The sequence below is a fragment of the Osmerus eperlanus genome, chromosome 1, assembly GCF_963692335.1.
Source record: "Osmerus eperlanus chromosome 1, fOsmEpe2.1, whole genome shotgun sequence".
NCBI lineage: Eukaryota > Metazoa > Chordata > Actinopteri > Osmeriformes > Osmeridae > Osmerus > Osmerus eperlanus.
In genome coordinates this window covers 1,258,953-1,282,652 of record NC_085018.1, presented here as the reverse complement: position 1 = coordinate 1,282,652, position 23,700 = coordinate 1,258,953, and the positions used below count along the sequence as shown (strand labels likewise).

At 44.4% G+C, this 23,700-nt stretch overlaps 1 protein-coding gene across 1 annotated transcript in view; it reads right to left on the bottom strand.

The window, feature by feature from the left end:
• LOC134040319 (butyrophilin subfamily 3 member A2-like) overlaps positions 1 to 19,207 on the bottom strand; it is a 40,842-nt gene extending 21,635 nt beyond the window's left edge. The window contains exons 1-16 of the mRNA XM_062486415.1: positions 19,187 to 19,207; positions 12,324 to 12,437; positions 11,729 to 12,091; positions 11,317 to 11,598; positions 10,959 to 11,075; positions 5,002 to 5,025; positions 4,604 to 4,624; positions 4,277 to 4,297; positions 3,950 to 3,970; positions 3,725 to 3,745; positions 3,398 to 3,418; positions 2,907 to 2,927; positions 2,570 to 2,590; positions 2,233 to 2,253; positions 1,906 to 1,926; positions 18 to 114 (exon numbers count right to left, since the gene is read on the bottom strand). Of these exons, the coding sequence (XP_062342399.1) occupies positions 18 to 114; positions 1,906 to 1,926; positions 2,233 to 2,253; positions 2,570 to 2,590; positions 2,907 to 2,927; positions 3,398 to 3,418; positions 3,725 to 3,745; positions 3,950 to 3,970; positions 4,277 to 4,297; positions 4,604 to 4,624; positions 5,002 to 5,025; positions 10,959 to 11,075; positions 11,317 to 11,598; positions 11,729 to 12,091; positions 12,324 to 12,435 (1,184 nt within the window). The 5' untranslated portion in view covers positions 12,436 to 12,437; positions 19,187 to 19,207. The remainder of the gene's footprint in view (positions 1 to 17; positions 115 to 1,905; positions 1,927 to 2,232; positions 2,254 to 2,569; positions 2,591 to 2,906; positions 2,928 to 3,397; positions 3,419 to 3,724; positions 3,746 to 3,949; positions 3,971 to 4,276; positions 4,298 to 4,603; positions 4,625 to 5,001; positions 5,026 to 10,958; positions 11,076 to 11,316; positions 11,599 to 11,728; positions 12,092 to 12,323; positions 12,438 to 19,186) is intronic.
• Positions 19,208 to 23,700: the final 4,493 nt, after the last annotated feature.

The window sequence follows — 23,700 nt, the reverse complement described above, 5'->3', positions numbered from 1 at the left end:
AATTGCTTTATACATACAAAGCAGTTTTGGAGTCTTTGACCACTGACAGCAGCCTCCGAAGACCTTCCTCTGATCTGGAGTATTTCTTCAGGTCAAACACGTCCATCTTCTCATCTGAAGTCAGCAACACAAAGAACAGAGCTGACCACTGTGTAGATGAGAGCTTCTTCTCACTGGAGAGACTTCCTGAGCTCAGGTAGTGTTGGATCTCCTCCACCAGAGAATGGTCGTTCAGTTCATTCAGGATTGTTTTTTTGTTGGTTGTTTGCCTGTAGTAATTCTGGTTTGACTCTCCCATCTTGACTAGTGTTGGTTGACAAAATTACTATGACTGATAAGATGAGATAGACGTCATTTTCCCAAGGTACATTTTTCCCTGACATACAGTACATGAACAGTGTTGTACCTTCTGTATAGAAAAATATACACTTACGGTACATCATATGGTTTAGTCCTGAGCCTAATGTTAATGTAGGGCTGTAATGAACAGGGAGACTAAAGAGGGTTTGTACTGTTGAGCATGAGGGGCTGAGCTGTTACTCTTTATCAAGCCGTGGGCTGATGGCTTTGGAAAGGCAGACTCCAAAAATAATGAAAGAAAGCAAGTTCAAAATACAGGCTCACCGTGAGACTCAAGCATTTCAGTGTATTATTAAATGACAATCAGAAAACATCACCAGCACCCCAACCGCCCTTTTCGACAGGTATGGAAATCTCACGCCAAACTTTTGATAAAGCTTGAGAGCCCTGATATAATATAATATAGATATCTAGAATGTTTACTTATCAGTATCTACTGTCTCTATGTGTTGTTTGTATCTTTGCCTGAGGCTCAGTACTGAGACAGCGCATTTCTTGAAAGGATAATATGGAATCTGCCAAAAGATGAAGTTTACACCTTTTTTCTGATGGTCCACATTTTCATGGTTGGTTACACACACACACACACACACACATTACTTGTGACATTTATATTTCTAACACTAGTACTCTCTAAGCTCTCTTTAGATCATATACTGCTATATGCTTCATAGTCTATTTGATCATGATCTTATGAACCATGACAGTCTATTTGATCATGATCATTGCTACATCAACATGTACCAAACGAGGGAGATGGAAACAGCCCGGGGTAAACATCTGGGGATACTTAAACTTGAAGGCTTTGTGTTATTGTTACCCCAGATACTTGGGATCGATGTAGCCTACGCTCCTAGGAGGGGATAAGAACCGAGAGTAACAGGAATTTTGAGCGGGCAGTAGAGATAATGTGTGCGCACGCATATTGGCTTTATTGAAGACAGGTTGGCCTTGGCCAACTGTGGGAAGAACCTTCTAGAACATTGTGAAATCTTCGCATGTAGGGCGGGGGATTTTCCTCATATTTGGGTAAATGATACATTGTGGGGTAGAAGTGATTGACTTTTTGTGTTTCATGTACTGCTGCCGCATTGCTGAATAAAACCATCAAGCCACCTTGACTTTGAAAGATATACTGTCTACGACTATTTTTGATTTATCCTTCTGAAGAAGAAAAAACTTCCACAGATATAAATGGAAAGACTGGAGATTGTAAATAAGGCTTTCGGTCCCATTTGTGGTCAGACCAGAGATACTGATATGAAGAGATACAGCAGTACATCACTGTTCTTCATGCTTTGTAACAACCATGTACATGTGACAACCCCTTCAACTCTGTATGACATCCAGATATCAAGGTCTTTATCAGTGTTCTAATAACAGCTGAACAAGAGGAGACATTCCTGAACATGATCCTGTCCTGACAGTGCAGTTAAATCCACTCTGTAGGAATCCTGCTGACAGTTCCATCACGCTGCACAGCTGTTCTACCATGACAGTTGTGCTTCAACATCATCACATAGTGATAAACTGGATATCACTTACCATTCGCCCCAATGAGCTCACCTGTAAAGGAAATGAGATGAGAGACAGTGAGAACAGAACACCAGAATCTGAACAAGAACTTGGATCTATAGTGACCAGCTGTAAGGGCACCCTACCACTACCTACTGTACTGTAGTGATGAGAAGCACAAGGAGTATTAGATGTAAAGACATCTGGAGATTATAAATATTGTTTTTCTGTCCTGACAGTGCAGTTGAATTCATTCTGCAGGTATCCTTCTGACAGTTCCACCACGCTGCACAGCTGTTCTACCATGACAGTTGTGCTTCAACATCCTCACATAGTGAAAAACTGGATATTACTTACTCTTCTCTCTATCAAGACGATCTGTAAATGAAGTGAGATGAGAGACAGTGAGAACATCTGACATATGAACACCAGAAACTGAACAAGAACTTGGATCTATAGTGACCAGCTGTAAGGGCACCCTACCACTACCTATTGTACTGTAGTGATGAGAAGCACAAGGAGTATTAGATGTAAAGACATCTGGAGATTATAAATATTGTTTTTCTGTCCTGACAGTGCAGTTGAATTCACTCTGCAGGTATCCTTCTGACAGTTCCACCACGCTGCACAGCTGTTCTACCATGACAGTTGTGCTTCAACATCCTCACATAGTGAAAAACTGGATATTACTTACTCTTCTCTCTATCAAGACGATCTGTAAATGAAGTGAGATGAGAGACAGTGAGAACATCTGACATATGAACACCAGAAACTGAACAAGAACTTGGATCTATAGTGACCAGCTGTAAGGGCACCCTACCACTACCTATTGTACTGTAGTGATGAGAAGCACAAGGAGTATTAGATGTAAAGACATCTGGAGATTATAAATATTGTTTTTCTGTCCTGACAGTGCAGTTGAATTCATTCTGCAGGTATCCTTCTGACAGTTCCACCACGCTGCACAGCTGTTCTACCATGACAGTTGTGCTTCAACATCCTCACATAGTGAAAAACTGGATATTACTTACTCTTCTCTCTATCAAGACGATCTGTAAATGAAGTGAGATGAGAGACAGTGAGAACATCTGACATATGAACACCAGAAACTGAACAAGAACTTGGATCTATAGTGACCAGCTGTAAGGGCACCCTACCACTACCTATTGTACTCTAGTAACTGTTCATCAGAAGTCTTTTGTTAACAGTTGTAATTTAACACCACTTTACAGCTTATCTTAAGACCACTCTGCAGTAGCAACTGGTGTATAATATGAGTTTACAATCAGTCAGATGTTTTTTTAAATGTACAATATTATCCGATAAGAACATACACTGACCATCTCAAAACATTAGCCTTTTAAGAATATGTTAACCTTTCTATACATGATCCTGTCCTGACAGTGCAGTTAAATCCACTCTGTAGGAATCCTGCTGACAGTTCCACCACGCTGCACAGCTGTTCTGACATGACAGTTGTGCTTCAACATCATCACATAGTGATAAACTGGATATCACTTACCATTCGCCCCAATGAGCTCACCTGTAAAGGAAATGAGATGACAGACAGTGAGAACAGAACACCAGAATCTGAACAAGAACTTGGATCTATAGTGACCAGCTGTAAGGGCACCCTACCACTACCTACTGTACTGTAGTGATGAGAAGCACAAGGAGTATTAGATGTAAAGACATCTGGAGATTATAAATATTGTTTTTCTGTCCTGACAGTGCAGTTGAATTCACTCTGCAGGTATCCTTCTGACAGTTCCACCACGCTGCACAGCTGTTCTACCATGACAGTTGTGCTTCAACATCCTCACGTAGTGATAAACTGGATATTACTTACTCTTCTCTCTATCAAGACGATCTGTAAATGAAGTGAGATGAGAGACAGTGAGAACAGAACACCAGAATCTGAACAAGAACTTGGATCTATAGTGAGCAGCTGTAAGGGCACCCTACCACTACCTACTGTACTGTAGTGATGAGAAGCACAAGGAGTATTAGATGTAAAGACATCTGGAGATTATAAATATTGTGATAATATAGTGATAAACTGGATATCACTTACCATTCTTTTTCTTAAGATCAACTGTAAATGAAATTAGATGAGAGACAGTGAGAACAGAACACCAGAATCTGAACAAGAACTTGGATCTATAGTGAGCAGCTGTAAGGGCACCCTACCACTACCTACTGTACTGTAGTGATGAGAAGCACAAGGAGTATTAGATGTAAAGACATCTGGAGATTATAAATATTGTTTTTCTGTCCTGACAGTGCAGTTGAATTCACTCTGCAGGTATCCTTCTGACAGTTCCACCACGCTGCACAGCTGTTCTACCATGACAGTTGTGCTTCAACATCCTCACATACTCATGAACTGGATATCACTTACCAATCTCTTCCATAAGAACATCTGTAAATGAAATGAGATGAGAGACAGTGAGAACAGAACACCAGAATCTGAACAAGAACTTGGATCTATAGTGAGCAGCTGTAAGGGCACCCTACCACTACCTACTGTACTGTAGTGATGAGAAGCACAAGGAGTATTAGATGTAAAGACATCTGGAGATTATAAATATTGTTTTTCTGTCCTGACAGTGCAGTTGAATTCACTCTGCAGGTATCCTTCTGACAGTTCCACCACGCTGCACAGCTGTTCTACCATGACAGTTGTGCTTCAACATCCTCACATACTCATGAACTGGATATCACTTACCAATCTCTTCCATAAGAACATCTGTAAATGAAATGAGATGAGAGACAGTGAGAACAGAACACCAGAATCTGAACAAGAACTTGGATCTATAGTGAACAGTTGTAAAGGCACCCTACCACTACCTACTGTACTGTAGTGTTCATCAGAAGTCTTTTGTTAACACTTGTAATATAACACCACTTTAAAGCTTAACTTAAGACCACTCTGCAGTAGGAACTGATGTATAATATGAGTTTACAATGAGTCAGATGGTGTTTTAAGTGTACAATATTATCTGACAAGAACATACACTGACCATCTCAAAACATGAGTCCTTTAAGAACGTGTTAACTTTTCTATACATGCTCCTGTCCTGACAGTGAAGTCACTTCCCTCTGCAGACTAATGCTGGTTATTACCTTTCTGGGCCTTGAAACGCTTCCCTGCAAAGGAAACACAACAGCTGATCACATATAGAACATGACTCTGTAGAGGTCAAATATAGAACATGACTCTGTAGAGTCAGATATAGAACATGACTCTGTAGAATCAGATATAGAACATGACTCTGTAGAGTCAGATATAGATCATGACTCTGTAGAGTCAGATATAGAACATGACTCTGTAGAGGTCAGATATAGAACATGACTCTGTAGAGGTCAGATATTGAACATGACTCTGTAGAGTCAGATATAGAACATGACTCTGTAGAGTCAGATATAGAACATGACTCTGTAGAATCAGATATAGAACATGACTCTGTAGAGTCAGATATAGATCATGACTCTGTAGAGTCAGATATAGAACATGACTCTGTAGAGGTCAAATATAGAACATGACTCTGTAGAGTCAGATATAGAACAGGACTCTGTAGAATCAGATATAGAACATGACTCTGTAGAGTCAGATATAGAACATGACTCTGTAGAGGTCAGATATAGAACATGACTCTGTAGAGGTCAGATATAGAACATGACTCTGTAGAGGTTAGATATAGAACATGACTCTGTAGAGGTCAGATATAGAACATGACTCTGTAGAGTCAGATATAGAACATGACTCTGTAGAATCAGATATAGAACATGACTCTGTAGAGGTCAGATATAGAACATGACTCTGTAGAGTCAGATATAGAACATGACTCTGTAGAGGTCAGATATAGAACATGACTCTGTAGAGTCAGATATAGAACATGACTCTGTAGAGTCAGATATAGAACATGACTCTGTAGAGTCAGATATAGAACATGACTCTGTAGAGTCAGATATAGAACATGACTCTGTAGAGGTCAGATATAGAACATGACTCTGTAGAGGTCAGATATAGAACATGACTCTGTAGAGTCAGATATGGAACATGACTCTGTAGAGGTCAGATATAGAACATGACTCTGTAGAGGTCAGATATAGAACATGACTCTGTAGAGTCAGATATAGAACATGACTCTGTAGAGGTCAGATATAGAACATGACTCTGTAGAGTCAGATATAGAACATGACTCTGTAGAGGTCAGGTCAGATATAGAACATGACTCTGTAGAGTCAGATATAGAACATGACTCTGTAGAGGTCAGATATATAACATGACTGTAGAGGTCAGATATAGAACAAGACTCTGTAGAGTCAGATATAGAACATGACTCTGTAGAGGTCAGGTCAGATATAGAACATGACTCTGTAGAGTCAGATATAGAACATGACTCTGTAGAGGTCAGATATAGAACATGACTCTGTAGAGGTCAGAAATAGAACATGACTCTGTAGAGGTCAGATATAGAACATGACTCTGTAGAGGTCAGATATAGAACATGACTCTGTAGAGGTCAGATATAGAACATGACTCTGTAGAGGTCAGATATAGAACATGACTCTGTAGAGGTCAGATATAGAACATGACTCTGTAGAGTCAGATATAGAACATGACTCTGTAGAGGTCAGATATAGAACATGACTCTGTAGAGTCAGATATAGAACATGACTCTGTAGAGGTCAGATATAGAACATGACTCTGTAGAGGTCAGATATAGAACATGACTCTGTAGAGTCAGATATAGAACATGACTCTGTAGAGTCAGATATAGAACATGACTCTGTAGAGTCAGATATAGAACATGACTCTGTAGAATCAGATATAGAACATGACTCTGTAAAGGTCAGATATAGAACATGACTCTGTAAAGGTCAGATATAGAACATGACTCTGTAGAGGTCAGATATAGAACATGACTCTGTAAAGGTCAGATATAGAACATGACTCTGTAGAGGTCAGATATAGAACATGACTCTGTAGAGGTCAGATATAGAACATGACTCTGTAGACGTCAGATATAGAACATGACTCTGTAGACGTCAGATATGGAACATGACTCTGTGGAGTCAGATATAGAACATGACTCTGTAGAGTCAGATATAGAACATGACTCTGTAGAGGTCAGATATAAAACATGACTCTGTCGAGGTCAGATATAGAACATGACTCTGTAAAGGTCAGATATAGAACATGACTCTGTAGAGGTCAGATATAGAACATGACTCTGTAAAGGTCAGATATAGAACATGACTCTGTAGAGGTCAGATATAGAACATGACTCTGTAAAGGTCAGATATAGAACATGACTCTGTAGAGGTCAGATATAGAACATGACTCTGTAGAGGTCAGATATAGAACATGACTCTGTAAAGGTCAGATATAGAACATGACTCTGTAGAGGTCAGATATAGAACATGACTCTGTAGAGGTCAGATATAGAACATGACTCTGTAGACGTCAGATATAGAACATGACTCTGTAGAGGTCAGATATAGAACATGACTCTGTAGAGGTCAGATATAGAACATGACTCTGTAGACGTCAGATATAGAACATGACTCTGTAGAGGTCAGATATAGAACATGACTCTGTAGAGGTCAGATATAGAACATGACTCTGTAGAGGTCAGATAAAGAACATGACTCTGTAGAGGTCAGATATAGAACATGACTCTGTAGAGTCAGATATGGAACATGACTCTGTAGAGGTCAGATATGGAACATGACTCTGTAGAGGTCAGATATAGAACATGACTCTGTAGAGTCAGATATGGAACATGACTCTGTAGAGGTCAGATATGGAACATGACTCTGTAGAGGTCAGATATAGAACATGACTCTGTAAAGGTCAGATATAGAACATGACTCTGTAGAATCAGATATAGAACATGACTCTGTAGAGGTCAGGTCAGATATAGAACATGACTCTGTAGAGGTCAGATATAGAACATGACTCTGTAGAGGTCAGATATAGAACATAACTCTGTAGAGGTCAAATATAGAACATGACTCTGTAAAGGTCAGATATAGAACATGACTCTGTAGAGGTCAGAAAAAGAACATGACTCTGTAGAGGTCAGATATAGAACATGACTCTGTAGAGTCAGATATAGAACATGACTCTGTAGAGTCAGATATAGAACATGACTCTGTAGAGGTCAGATATAGAACATGACTCTGTAGAGGTCAGATATAGAACATGACTCTGTAGAGGTCAGATATAGAACATGACTCTGTAGAGGTCAGATATAGAACATGACTCTGTAGAGTCAGATATAGAACATGACTCTGTAGAGGTCAGATATAGAACATGACTCTGTAGAGTCAGATATAGAACATGACTCTGTAGAGGTCAGATATAGAACATGACTCTGTAGAGGTCAGATATAGAACATGACTCTGTAGAGTCAGATATAGAACATGACTCTGTAGAGTCAGATATAGAACATGACTCTGTAGAGTCAGATATAGAACATGACTCTGTAGAATCAGATATAGAACATGACTCTGTAAAGGTCAGATATAGAACATGACTCTGTAAAGGTCAGATATAGAACATGACTCTGTAGAGGTCAGATATAGAACATGACTCTGTAAAGGTCAGATATAGAACATGACTCTGTAGAGGTCAGATATAGAACATGACTCTGTAGAGGTCAGATATAGAACATGACTCTGTAGACGTCAGATATGGAACATGACTCTGTGGAGTCAGATATAGAACATGACTCTGTAGAGTCAGATATAGAACATGACTCTGTAGAGGTCAGATATAAAACATGACTCTGTCGAGGTCAGATATAGAACATGACTCTGTAAAGGTCAGATATAGAACATGACTCTGTAGAGGTCAGATATAGAACATGACTCTGTAAAGGTCAGATATAGAACATGACTCTGTAGAGGTCAGATATAGAACATGACTCTGTAAAGGTCAGATATAGAACATGACTCTGTAGAGGTCAGATATAGAACATGACTCTGTAGAGGTCAGATATAGAACATGACTCTGTAAAGGTCAGATATAGAACATGACTCTGTAGAGGTCAGATATAGAACATGACTCTGTAGAGGTCAGATATAGAACATGACTCTGTAGACGTCAGATTTAGAACATGACTCTGTAGAATCAGATATAGAACATGACTCTGTAAAGGTCAGATATAGAACATGACTCTGTAAAGGTCAGATATAGAACATGACTCTGTATAGGTCAGATATAGAACATGACTCTGTAAAGGTCAGATATAGAACATGACTCTGTAGAGGTCAGATATAGAACATGACTCTGTAGAGGTCAGATATAGAACATGACTCTGTAGACGTCAGATATGGAACATGACTCTGTGGAGTCAGATATAGAACATGACTCTGTAGAGTCAGATATAGAACATGACTCTGTAGAGGTCAGATATAAAACATGACTCTGTAAAGGTCAGATATAGAACATGACTCTGTAGAGGTCAGATATAGAACATGACTCTGTAGAGGTCAGATATAGAACATGACTCTGTAGAGGTCAGATATAGAACATGACTCTGTAGAGTCAGATATAGAACATGACTCTGTAGAGTCAGATATAGAACATGACTCTGTAGAGTCAGATATAGAACATGACTCTGTAGAGTCAGATATGGAACATGACTCTGTAGAGGTCAGATATAGAACATGACTCTGTAGAGGTCAGATATAGAACATGACTCTGTAGAGTCAGATATAGAACATGACTCTGTAGAGGTCAGATATAGAACATGACTCTGTAGAGTCAGATATAGAACATGACTCTGTAGAGGTCAGGTCAGATATAGAACATGACTCTGTAGAGGTCAGATATAGAACATGACTCTGTAGAGGTCAGATATAGAACATAACTCTGTAGAGGTCAAATATAGAACATGACTCTGTAAAGGTCAGATATAGAACATGACTCTGTAGAGGTCAGAAATAGAACATGACTCTGTAGAGGTCAGATAAAGAACATGACTCTGTAAAGGTCAGATGTAGAACATGACTCTGTAGAGGTCAGATATAGAACATGACTCTGTAAAGGTCAGATATAGAACATGACTCTGTAGAGGTCAGATATAGAACATGACTCTGTAGAGTCAGATATAGAACATGACTCTGTAGAGTCAGATATAGAACATGACTCTGTAGAGGTCAGATATAGAACATGACTCTGTAGAGGTCAGATATAGAACATGACTCTGTAGAATCAGATATAGAACATGACTCTGTAGAGGTCAGATATGGAACATGACTCTGTAGAGTCAGATATGGAACATGACTCTGTAAAGGTCAGATATAGAACATGACTCTGTAGAGGTCAGATATAGAACATGACTCTGTAGAGGTCAGATATAGAACATGACTCTGTAGAGGTCAGATATAGAACATGACTCTGTAGAGGTCAGATATAGAACATGACTCTGTAGAGGTCAGATATAGAACATGACTCTGTAGAGGTCAGATATAGAACATGACTCTGTAGAGTCAGATATAGAACATGACTCTGTAGAGGTCAGATATAGAACAGGACTCTGTAGAGGTCAGATATAGAACATGACTCTGTAGAGTCAGATATAGAACATGACTCTGTAGAGTCAGATATAGAACATGACTCTGTAGAGGTCAGATATGGAACATGACTCTGTAGAGGTCAGATATAGAACATGACTCTGTATAGGTCAGATATAGAACATGACTCTGTAGAATCAGATATAGAACATGACTCTGTAGAGGTCAGATTTGGAACATGACTCTGTAGAGGTCAGATATACATTTACATTTAGTCATTTAGCAGACACTCTTATCCAGAGCGACTTACAGTAAGTACAGGGACATTCTCCCCGAGGCAATTAGGGTGAAGTTTTTTTAATTTTTAATTTTGCACAGCCGGGATTCGAACCAACAACCTTCTGATTAATAGCCCAACTCCCTATATAGAACATGAATCCACTCATGGATCATTTACACGTAAGACTTGTACAAGATTTGACTAATAACATGACTATGAAGAATAATTGAATGGAACATGTCTGTCAATCTTGTATTCATCCATCACTTACCTTTATCTCTATGTCTCTTCACCAGGACACAGATGGCCACAGCTAATCCCACGACAGAGACACCAAACACCCCAGCCAAGGACCATTTCCCTGAGTGATCTTGATAGAACAGCTCATCTGAAACATACATGTTTAAAGCAGAGCTATTATTTTACAATTGTTTATACCTAGTGCTGCAATGTCTGTCTATCACTATGTATATATTAGTTTTCAAGTGTATAATATTGTCCTTTTTGTTGTGGTGGTTGTGTGATGTTGTTGTCCTTCCTCTCCTATTCACTAGTAGAAATTCCCACGTTCCCAGAAAATCCCAAACCTTGTGGATTCTCAGAGGAAGATGTGAGGCTGAATAACTCACCAGGAACATGAATCTTTGCCGTCTCATCTCTCTCCATGTATTTCTGTTTCACTCTACAAATGCAGAGGTTTCTATCTGTCTTCTGAACAGTGACCCTCAGTCTGAGTGTGTAGAGTCCCTCAGAGTCTCTGGTCGTCTCTGGAGGATCAGCAGAGAGAGAGACTCCTTCAATGTCCCGCCACACCATCTCTGGTTCAGGGTACCAGCCTTGTGTCTCACAGAGCAGACCCATCCCTGCCCCTCTGTGTCCCTCAATGGAGACCACTGGCTGAGATCCTACAGCTACAAACACACAGATGCAGATTCAATCAGGTTATTAGAAGGACAGGTAAACTACAGATTCAGTCATGTTTTTTGAAGTATGGCCTTAGTTTAATTACATCAGCAAGTTACAAAAACTAAGTAAATTCACCTTTAACATGGACTTCAATGTTGGAATCATCATACCAGTCCAAGGTAGGTGACCCAACAAAACATTTGTAAGTTCCTTCATCAGTGCCTCTAACCCAGAGCAGCTTCAAGGAGGTGTTGCCTGTCTTCAGTTCTTCTTTAAACAGAGTTGTTCTGGTCTTGAAGGAGGGATTCTGATATTCATTGTCATCTCTGCCCTCTTTGTAAAGATGGATGGTGCGTTGGTATTTGTCTTCTGAGGGTTTCAACCACTCCACCGTCCAGCCCTCAGCACTGATGCTGGGGTCGACGTAGCACGGCAGAACTAGACTTTCACCAGCCACAGCAGTGATTTGACGAACTGGAGTAATGACCTTATGAGTAACTGAAGAGAAGAGAACAGATAAAGAGTGAATCTCAGAGGACAAACATCCTCTCTCCTCAACTTGCTCTGGTCTGATGGAGGCCTGCAATCTAGTTGATCTGCATCACTTTAAACTGTTACTATCAGTCCTACTGTTAACTATTACTATGACTATTATAGTGTACCTAAGAGACAAAACTTTACAGATAGCTAGATGGTAAAATACACATCTCCATGACAGTGATTTGTTTACCGCAGTCTGCTGTGTGGAGCAGTAGGAGAATCCTGAACACACAGCCACACAGAGTCAGCATCATTCCTGAGGACAACATCCTGAACACACAGCCAGACAGGGTCAGCATCATTCCTGAGGACAACATCCAGAACACACAGCCAGACAGGGTCAGCATCATTCCTGAGGACAACATCCTGAACACACAGCCAGACAGGGTCAGCATCATTCCTGAGGACAACATCCTGAACACACAGCCAGACAGGGTCAGCATCATTCCTGAGGACAACATCCAGAACACACAGCCAGACAGGGTCAGCATCATTCCTGAGGACAACATCCAGAACACACAGCCAGACAGGGTCAGCATCATTCCTGAGGACAACATCCTGAACACACAGCCAGACAGGGTCAGCATCATTCCTGAGGACAACATCCTGAACACACAGCCAGACAGGGTCAGCATCATTCCTGAGGACAACATCCTGAACACACAGCCAGACAGGGTCAGCATCATTCCTGAGGACAACATCCTGAACACACAGCCAGACAGGGTCAGCATCATTCCTGAGGACAACATCCTGAACACACAGCCAGACAGGGTCAGCATCATTCCTGAGGACAACATCCTGAACACACAGCCAGACAGGGTCAGCATCATTCCTGAGGACAACATCCAGAACACACAGCCAGACAGGGTCAGCATCATTCCTGAGGACAACATCCAGAACACACAGCCAGACAGGGTCAGCATCATTCCTGAGGACAACATCCTGAACACACAGCCAGACAGGGTCAGCATCATTCCTGAGGACAACATCCTGAACACACAGCCAGACAGGGTCAGCATCATTCCTGAGGACAACATCCTGAACACACAGCCAGACAGGGTCAGCATCATTCCTGAGGACAACATCCTGAACACACAGCCAGACAGGGTCAGCATCATTCCTGAGGACAACATCCTGAACACACAGCCAGACAGGGTCAGCATCATTCCTGAGGACAACATCCTGAACACACAGCCAGACAGGGTCAGCATCATTCCTGAGGACAACATCCTGAACACACAGCCAGACAGGGTCAGCATCATTCCTGAGGACAACATCCAGAACACACAGCCAGGCAGGGTCAGCATCATTCCTGAGGACAACATCCTGAACACACAGCCAGACAGGGTCAGCATCATTCCTGAGGACAACATCCTGAACACACAGCCAGACAGGGTCAGCATCATTCCTGAGGACAACATCCTGAACACACAGCCAGACAGGGTCAGCATCATTCCTGAGGACAACATCCTGAACACACAGCCAGACAGGGTCAGCATCATTCCTGAGGACAACATCCAGAACACACAGCCAGGCAGGGTCAGCATCATTCCTGAGGACAACATCCTGAACACACAGCCAGACAGGGTCAGCATCATTCCTGAGGACAACATCCTGAACACACAGCCAGACAGGGTCAGCATCATTCCTGAAGACAACATCCAGAACGTGGAGCACACGCTCAAATATCTTTTTCATAAACTTTCATGGTGAATACGTCCAGGGAAGGGTAAAGATACATCAAAATGTATTTTAAAATAAAATATAAAATACCTTAATTGTAAGTATTAAAATACACTACAAAATACAAAAGCCACAACATGTATCAAAATAAACTATTGTATTTTTACATTTTAAAAATACTAAAAATACTTTTACAAGGGAGCATTAAATCCCTTGACAAACTTATCTACAGGCCTATTTAATCTATTGCTTCACCAGTACACTAATTCAGTTGATTAAGTAGACAATGTTTGATAGCAACAAATTTTCTGTGCTTACCAATCATGCAATGAATCTAACATATGCAATCAGTTGACAAATCAAATATCCCTGTGATCACCCAGAAGGTTAGTTTTAAAGTAACAAACAGTTTAATGTTTAACCCTTGTGCTGCCTTCGGGTCATTGTGATCCCCCTTCGTATTGCGACAACTTTACTTAATACAAAAATAAAATGAAGCATTTTCTTTTAACCTTCGCGCTGTCTCAAGGTCATGTGACCCCCCTGCCGTGTCCCGTTGTGTATTACGACACCGCCACCCTCGCGTTATCTCGGGGTCATTGTGCCCCCCCGCCGTGTCTGTGCAACGTTTCCTAATACAACAACGTAGATGCGTAGGGGAGGGAATGTGAAGGGGGGTATATCACGTGACATATCACGTAATATCACTAGTTACCACTAGGAGGAACCCTCGCACTGTCCTGGGGTCGTTGTGACCCATCACCATGTCGCAACTATTTTTCCTAATACAAAACTAAAGTATTTTTTATTCATGTTATTATGTAAGCCTTAGGGAACATGTGACCCGCCGCCGGTGTAGCAAAAATAACTTTTCCAAGAAAAGTTTAATATCATCTTCATCCATGTAATCATGTAAGATGTAGGGAAGTGCTACTAACATACATTCAGTGGGTGTCAGGACAGTGGTTGTCTAGAGTCACACAGCTACGGCTGGGGATTTCACTGCGCTGCAAGTTCTACAGCGGATGTTTGCAAATGTCGAGCAAGGTGACTCTGAAGAGGCAGAGGATGTGTCAGAGCAAGGTGACTCTGAAGAGGCAGAGGATGTGTCAGAGCAAGGTGACTCTGAAGAGGCAGAGGATGTGTCAGAGCAAGGTGACTCTGAAGAGGCAGAGGATGTGTCAGAGCAAGGTGACTCTGAAGAGGCAGAGGATGTGTCAGAGCAAGGTGACTCTGAAGAGGCAGAGGATGTGTCAGAAGAAGAAGATGGGGATGAGTACAACGGAGGCCGCTGCGACGTGTCATCGCCTGAAGAAGACAAAGCTTACAATGACCAAGTCCCTCAAATCGACAGAGAGACTTTCGTGATGTCACATCCTCATCCTCCTTTCGTGATGTAACATCCTCATCCTCCTTTCGTGATGTCACATCCTCATCCTCCTTTCGTGATGTCATATCCTCATCCTCCTTTCGTGATGTCACATCCTCATCCTCCTTTCGTGTCGAACAGCAAAATCAAATGGTCTTCGGTTGCGTATCGGAATCAGAGGATGCCGTCGCAACGGAACATCACAGAGAGGACCCCGGACCCACAGTTTACACCGTTTCCCATGCTGATGACATCGTCTCCACCTTTTTCGTCGTCCACAAATTGAAAGAGTAATCTTGGACTTGACAAATCGAGAAGGGTATTCATTTGATTTTCCTCGCTACGATGCCGCTCAAACTCTTCTACACTTTCTCGAAATCGATACGATTTGACGACTGTGGAACACGAGCGGCGAGACGAGCAACGGACAAGTTGGCGGCGATAAAAGAGGTCTGGGATATGTGGGTAGAGGGATTACCCCACCTCTACGACCCAGGGCGTGAAGTGACCGTGGATGAACAACTGGTCGCATTCAGAGGACGGTGTCCATTCAAGCAGTACATGCCAAGCAAACCGGCGAAGTACGGGATCAAGTCGTGGGTCACGTGCGATGCAAAATCAAGCTACGCTTGGAAGATACAAGTGTACACCGGGAAGTCGATCGACGGAGCCCCGGAGAAGAACCAGGGGATGCGCGCCATCCTCAATATGACAGAAGGCCTGAAGGATCTCAATGTCATGTGTGACAATTTCTTCACATCTTACGAACTCGGACGCAACCTCATGACGACGAGAAACATGACCATGGTTGGCACGGTCCGAAAGAACAGATCCGAGCTCCCGTCTGAGCTGCTAGTGACAAAGAGGAGACGGGTGCTGTCGTCACAGTTCGCCTTCACTCCCACCACCACTCTAGTTTCCTACCTCGCCAAGAAAAACAAGAACGTTTTACTTATGAGTTAACGTCACACAGACGCTGAAATCAGTGATAGAGACGACGGGAAACCGACCATCGTCCTAGACTACAACCGCAACAAAGGAGGTGTGGACAATCTAGATAAGGTCATCGCTTGCTACAGCTGTAAAAGGAAGACTGCCTGCTGGCCCCTGGTCAGGTTCCACAACATCATTGATGTTTCCTCCTACAACACCTTTGTGATATGGAGAGAGGTCAACCCCAACTGGATGCCTCGTAAGCCCAACAAGAGGAGGGTTTTCCTCGAGCAGCTTGGCAGGGCCCTCGTGACTCTGCTGATAGACAGAAGACAACATCTCCCACACACGGAAGTGTCGGCGGCGGTTGTGAGAGGTCTCCAGATGGCCAGCTGTCGCGATCCCGAAGAGGCTGACGCCGCTGCTGCCCGCTCCTCATCGGCAGGACCGGCCTCACCGGTCTCTGCCAGAAAGAGATGTCAAGTCTGCCCGGTGAAGAAGGACTGTAAAACATTCACCGTTTGTCGCGGGTGTAAGAGGCCTGTCTGCACAGCCTGTTTGCATGTATACGTTGACCCTGGACGACACGTGTACAGAAAACAACAACAGAGTACAGTGAAGAAGAGGAGTTTGCTGAGTCAGACAGTGCTAACACAGAATTGTCCGTTGACAAAACAACATTTCAGAGGTACAGGGCTACATTTTGGGTCACAACAGGGTTCAGTTTAAACGCTATGTGTCCTGTGATAAAATGTACTGGTAAAATTGATTCATTTCTGAAACATGCACTCTCTAATTCATCACGACAACAGCATTATTTATTGAAGTGTCACTAATTTGATTTGATCCATAGATTATAAGGTGAACAACACACCTAAATCTCTTCTTTCTAACCCTAACCAACCAGTCACTCCTCAACTGTACACATCATTCCTGCTCATGTCTGATGTCAGTCTGTCAGCCTCTGTTCTGTAGAACTCACAGGGATACAGTCAGTATTAGTCAGGTGAGACATAAGGTAGTCAGGTGGAGGAAAGCTGGAGGGATGTACAGGTGGAGGAGAAGTCAGGAAGTAAGTCTCTCTTCTCTCTGGTTCAGATGTCCTCTGTGTTACATTCCAGCTGTTACAGTGCTCTGTAGAAACGATGTCATGTATGAGGAAAAGCAGGTGTTTTTCACTTGACGCTCCCAGTAGAAATTATGAGCGTTCTCAGGAGTTGTGGGTCCCATGACTTATAAGAATGATATGACACAACCTAAACAATTTATGACCAAAACTGCCAGTCACAATTACAATCATTTCCAGACAAATTCCAGAAACATGATTTCTCACCCTCTCACATGATCATCACTGTACTGTGTTCTGTACTGTAACTCTGGATGTTTGTCCTCCCTCACCTGCAGCCTACATCACCTGCCCTGCCAGAACCCTCCTCTCTCTGCCCTGTCTCTGATCACCTGCCCTGCCAGAACCCTCCTCTCTCTGCCCTGTCTCTGATCACCTGCCCTGCCAGAACCCTCCTCTCTCTGCCCTGTCTCTGATCACCTGCCCTGCCAGAACCCTCCTCTCTCTGCCCTGTCTCTGATCACCTGCCCTGCCAGAACCCTCCTCTCTCTGCCCTGTCTCTGATCACCTGCCCTGCCAGAACCCTCCTCTCTCTGCCCTGTCTCTGATCACCCGCCCTGCCAGAACCCTGCTCTCTCTGCCCTGTCTCTGATCACCTGCCCTGCCAGAACCCTCCTCTCTCTGCCCTGTCTCTGATCACCCGCCCTGCCAGAACCCTCCTCTCTCTGCCCTGTCTCTGATCACCTGCCCTGCCAGAACCCTCCTCTCTCTGCCCTGTCTCTGATCACCTGCCCTGCCAGAACCCTCCTCTCTCTGCCCTGTCTCTGATCACCTGCCCTGCCAGAACCCTCCTCTCTCTGCCCTGTCTCTGATCACCTGCCCTGCCAGAACCCTCCTATCTCTGCCCTGTCTCTGATCACCCGCCCTGCCAGAACCCTCCTCTCTCTGCCCTGTCTCTGATCACCTGCCCTGCCAGAACCCTCCTCTCTCTGCCCTGTCTCTGATCACCCGCCCTGCCAGAACCCTCCTCTCTCTGCCCTGTCTCTGATCACCTGCCCTGCCAGAACCCTCCTCTCTCTGCCCTGTCTCTGATCACCTGCCCTGCCAGAACCCTCCTCTCTCTGCCCTGTCTCTGATCAGGGTCTTTCTCATGCTCAGGATACTCTTGCACAGTGCAAATGAAACATTCACCAAGGAACATTCACAGAGGAAAACAGTGGAACAGGTTTATACTAGAGGGTGTATTGAATGAAGGTTTATGTCATCATAGTTTGTCATAGGCTAGCCATCTCTTGACCCACAATCAAAAGCTGTTAGCACTAGCTCCTCAGTCTATAGAGGACCAAAACACTCTAAATAGGATATACAAATATAATATTATTTAACCCATGTGTTATCTTCGGGTCATTCTGACCCATCAGTCATTCGTCGTATTGCGACAACTTTACCGCATACAAAAACAAAGTGAAGCATTTTCTTTTAACCGTTGTGCTGTCTCAGACCCCCCACATTGCAAAGGTTAAAATATTTAATATTTTTTGTTTTTGTATTGGGTAAAATTGGGTAAACACAACGATGGTTCGTTATGAACCTTTGGGTCATGTGACCCGAAGGCAGCACAAGGGTTAAACCCTTAATGACACATACAGTGTTGTTGTCAAATATCTTAGTCTGTCTCCTCCCTGGACACTGATAACTGATAACACAGTACATCCTCTTCCTGTTGATCAGCACAGGTGGGAGGTCCTTAACCACTGACTGACATTGTTGCCAACACACAATAGCTGATGATAACTTTTACAGACACAATAGACATGTTTAACATACATGAAATAATGTTATATTGTAGTCTAGGATCTATTCTGTTAAACAACACGTCCAGTATTTGAAAGGATAAGACATCCGACCAGGAATAGAGATGCTAATTTACTTAATCATAACCTATCCTGGACTGACAGTAAATCTTCACTCTCCAACATATGAATAAACACCTTCTACTGACCATTATAAAACTCTGGTTTCACCATCAGCTCCTCTCTGTGCTCCATCTGGTTCTGTGTGTGTCTGACAGTAATGCTGACAGTCTGATAACCTGTAGTGCTGCCTTGTACTCATCTGATCCCAACATTAAAGACTGCTCTTACTGCTGTTGGTATTGTTACTGTTCATGGAACATTCTGTACATATTATTCAAGTCCGAAAATGTACCCCTCACTCTTGGTTGATCCTGTTTGGAGTCTCAGTACTGGAATTGAGGAGGTAAAGGAGACAGGGGGTGAGGAGGAGAGAGGGGGAGGAGTAGAGGAGGAGAGAGGAGGTAAAGGAGACAGGGGGTGAGGGGGAGGAGTAGAGGAGGAGAGAGGAGGTAAAGGAGACGGAGGAGTAGAGGGAGAGAGGGAGAGAGGGAGAGAGAGAGAGAGAGAGCAGAGAGAGAGAGAGAGAAAGAGAGAGAGAGAGGGAGAGAGAGAGAGAGAGAGAGAGGGAGAGAGAGAGAGAGAGGGAAGAGAGAGAGAGAGAGAGAGAGAGAGAGAGGGGGGGGGGAGAGGGAGAGAGAGAGAGAGAGAGAGAGAGAGAGAGAGAGAGAGAGAGAGAGAGAGAGAGAGAGAGAGAGAGAGAGAGAGAGAGAGAGAGAGAGAGAGAGAGGGGGGGGGGGGGGAGAGGGAGAGAGAGAGAGAGAGAGAGAGAGAGAGAGAGAGAGAGAGAGAGAGAGCGAGAGAGAGAGAGAGAGAGAGAGAGAGAGAGAGAGAGAGAGAGAGAGAGAGAGAGAGAGAGAGAGAGAGAGAGAGAGAGAGAGGGGGGGGGGGTGGGGGGAGAGGGAGAGAGAGAGAGAGAGAGAGAGAGAGAGAGGGGGGGGGGGTGGTAAGAAGGAGAGGGAGGGATAGAGAGTGTTTTCCATTATTGTGTGTAGAAGCACTAATCAGTGGTTCACAATGCAGCCATGTCCTAGTGCTGCCCCCTAGTGGTGCTACAGGACACTTGTCTCATTGAAACAATGTCAAGACTTTACAAGAGTTTATATCCTCGATGTGTTTCTTCTGGTATTAGTCACCTCTTCAGGGGCCCTAGCAGTAGACCAGCTGGACACAAATGAAGGCTCTCCAGCAGCCTGTTGGTCATGTGATTAGAGAGCTGGGGGAGCTGTTATAGAGCAGTCAGAGACACACCTGGAGGATACAGCCTTGGAGAGGAGGGCAGGAAGTGATCAGTTCCCCCATAACCCCCCAGGGTGGAGGGAGGACCTACACACCAGACGTAGGTCAACCAGGTGTTCCACCCTGGAGAAATGGAGAAGCCCAGTATTTAGTTGTGGCTGGGAGGGATCAGCCAGGGGCTCAGTATTTCATCAGTACAGTGGGAGAATTCTACACATTATGTGTATCAGTACTACGGTATTGAATTGAATCTAGTTTGAGCAGGAAAAAGATGTAGCCTTCAACTTGTACCATAAACAAGGTAGAGCAGGTAAATGATGTAGGCTACACCTTGTACCTCATCAACAAGGTAGAGCAGGTAAATGATGTAGGCTACACCTTGTACCTCATCAACAAGGTAGAGCAGGTAAATGATGTAGGCTACACCTTGTACCTCATAAACAAGGTAGAGCAGGTAAATGATGTAGGCTACACCTTGTACCATAAACAAGGTAGAGCAGGTAAATGATGTAGGCTACACCTTGTACCTCATCAACAAGGTAGAGCAGGTAAATGATGTAGGCTACACCTTGTACCTCATAAACAAGGTAGAGCAGGTAAATGATGTAGGCTACACCTTGTACCTCATCAACAAGGTAGAGCAGTAACATGATGTAGGCTACACCTTGTACCTCATCAACAAGGTAGAGCAGGAGCAGACGGCCGGGCAGTTCAACCCAGTGCGCCACAAACAAAGAGGTGTTACCCAGATTAAAATATCTGTTTAACAAGATCTTTAAAAACAACTCAGAAATAGTAGAGTTCCACTTCTACTGCAAAAAGTGTTAAATATACAATCAAGACAACATCAAAGACAAAAACATAGCAGTGTGAAACTGTAGCGCTCCCATTGAAATCAGTTCCTTGAACAGTGCAAGCCTTTTTATCAACATACCAATTGCACCTCAAATTCAGGCACCACTTTAGAATCCTCCGATTCAAAACAGCATGAGCTACAGACACCAAAGTGAACATGTCCCCTTGGACATATATGATGGTGAAATATATCAAAACCAGGTGGAATTCTGTCAGATCCAAACAATTTGTCTTTTCATTTCAGTTCTGACGGCTCACCTGTGTACATGTCTTCCAGATGTTCAATATGGCCGATACAGCTGCATTTAAACAAGCTCCCTCCCAGAAGGAGATCTCAGAAGGGAGCGCTTGTGGGTCTTTGCTTTGGTTCTCAAGAGACACTCCTGTCCATTTTCTCTGACTCTTTGTTGGCCAAAACACTGGCATCCAAAGGTGTTTTAGAGAAAAACTGGAACATGTGTGAACAGCAAGATTGTTGGACTATGTGGTTGTGTAGATGTAAAGGCAAGACCAGCCATGAAAAACACCCACACAGTTTAAAGGGTACTTTGGTTGTGGCTTCTGTTTACATCCTGGTACTCCAGTAGAGAAACAGGTGAAGTACACTGTGCTGCTACAGAACATCCTGACTGAGAGGTAAAGAACATGCTGGAAGATACATAGCAAGCAGTAGAGAAACAGGTGAAGGACACTGTGGAGGTAGTCAGGTGGAGGAGAGCTGGAGGGAGATACAGGTGGAGGTAGTCAGATGGAGGAGAGCTGGAGGGAGATACAGGTGGAGGTAGTCAGGTGGAGGAGAGCTGGAGGGAGATACAGGTGGAGGTAGTCAGGTGGAGGAGAGCTGGAGGGAGATACAGGTGGAGGTAGTCAGGTGGAGGAGAGCTGGAGGGAGATACAGGTGGAGGTAGTCAGGTGGAGGAGAGCTGGAGGGAGATACAGGTGGAGGTAGTCAGGTGGAGGAGAGCTGGAGGGAGATACAGGTGGAGGTAGTCAGGTGGAGGAGAGCTGGAGGGAAATACAGGTGGAGGTAGTCAGGTGGAGGAGAGCTGGAGGGAGATACAGGTGGAGGTAGTCAGGTGGAGGAGAGCTGGAGGGAGATACAGGTGGAGGTAGTCAGGTGGAGGAGAGCTGGAGGGAGATACAGGTGGAGGTAGTCAGGTGGAGGAGAGCTGGAGGGAGATACAGGTGGAGGTAGTCAGGTGGAGGAGAGCTGGAGGGAGATACAGGTGGAGGTAGTCAGGTGGAGGAGAGCTGGAGGGAGATACAGGTGGAGGTAGTCAGGTGGAGGAGAGCTGGAGGGAGATACAGGTGGAGGTAGTCAGGTGGAGGAGAGCTGGAGGGAGATACAGGTGGAGGTAGTCAGGTGGAGGAGAGCTGGAGGGAGATACAGGTGGAGGTAGTCAGGTGGAGGAGAGCTGGAGGGAGATACAGGTGGAGGTAGTCAGGTGGAGGAGAGCTGGAGGGAGATACAGGTGGAGGTAGTCAGGTGGAGGAGAGCTGGAGGGAGATACAGGTGGAGGTAGTCAGGTGGAGGAGAGCTGGAGGGAGATACAGGTGGAGGTAGTCAGGTGGAAGAGAGCTGGAGGGAGATAAAGGTGGAGGTAGTCAGGTGGAGGAGAGCTGGAGGGAGATACAGGTGGAGGTAGTCAGGTGGAGGAGAGCTGGAGGGAGATACAGGTGGAGGTAGTCAGATGGAGGAGAGCTGGAGGGAGATACAGGTTGAGGTAGTCAGGTGGAGGAGAGCTGGAGGGAGATACAGGTGGAGGTAGTCAGGTGGAGGAGAGCTGGAGGGAGATACAGGTGGAGGTAGTCAGGTGGAGGAGAGCTGGAGGGAGATACAGGTGGAGGTAGTCAGGTGGAGGAGAGCTGGAGGGAGATACAGGTGGAGGTAGTCAGGTGGAGGAGAGCTGGAGGGAGATACAGGTGGAGGTAGTCAGGTGGAGGAGAGCTGGAGGGAGATACAGGTGGAGGTAGTCAGGTGGAGGAGAGCTGGAGGGAGATACAGGTGGAGGTAGTCAGGTGGAGGAGAGCTGGAGGGAGATACAGGTGGAGGTAGTCAGGTGGAGGAGAGCTGGAGGGAGATACAGGTGGAGGTAGTCAGGTGGAGGAGAGCTGGAGGGAGATACAGGTGGAGGTAGTCAGGTGGAGGAGAGCTGGAGGGAGATACAGGTGGAGGTAGTCAGGTGGAGGAGAGCTGGAGGGAGATACAGGTGGAGGTAGTCAGGTGGAGGAGAGCTGGAGGGAGATACAGGTGGAGGTAGTCAGGTGGAGGAGAGCTGGAGGGAGATACAGGTGGAGGTAGTCAGGTGGAGGAGAGCTGGAGGGAGATACAGGTGGAGGTAGTCAGGTGGAGGAGAGCTGGAGGGAGATACAGGTGGAGGTAGTCAGGTGGAAGAGAGCTGGAGGGAGATAAAGGTGGAGGTAGTCAGGTGGAGGAGAGCTGGAGGGAGATACAGGTGGAGGTAGTCAGGTGGAGGAGAGCTGGAGGGAGATACAGGTGGAGGTAGTC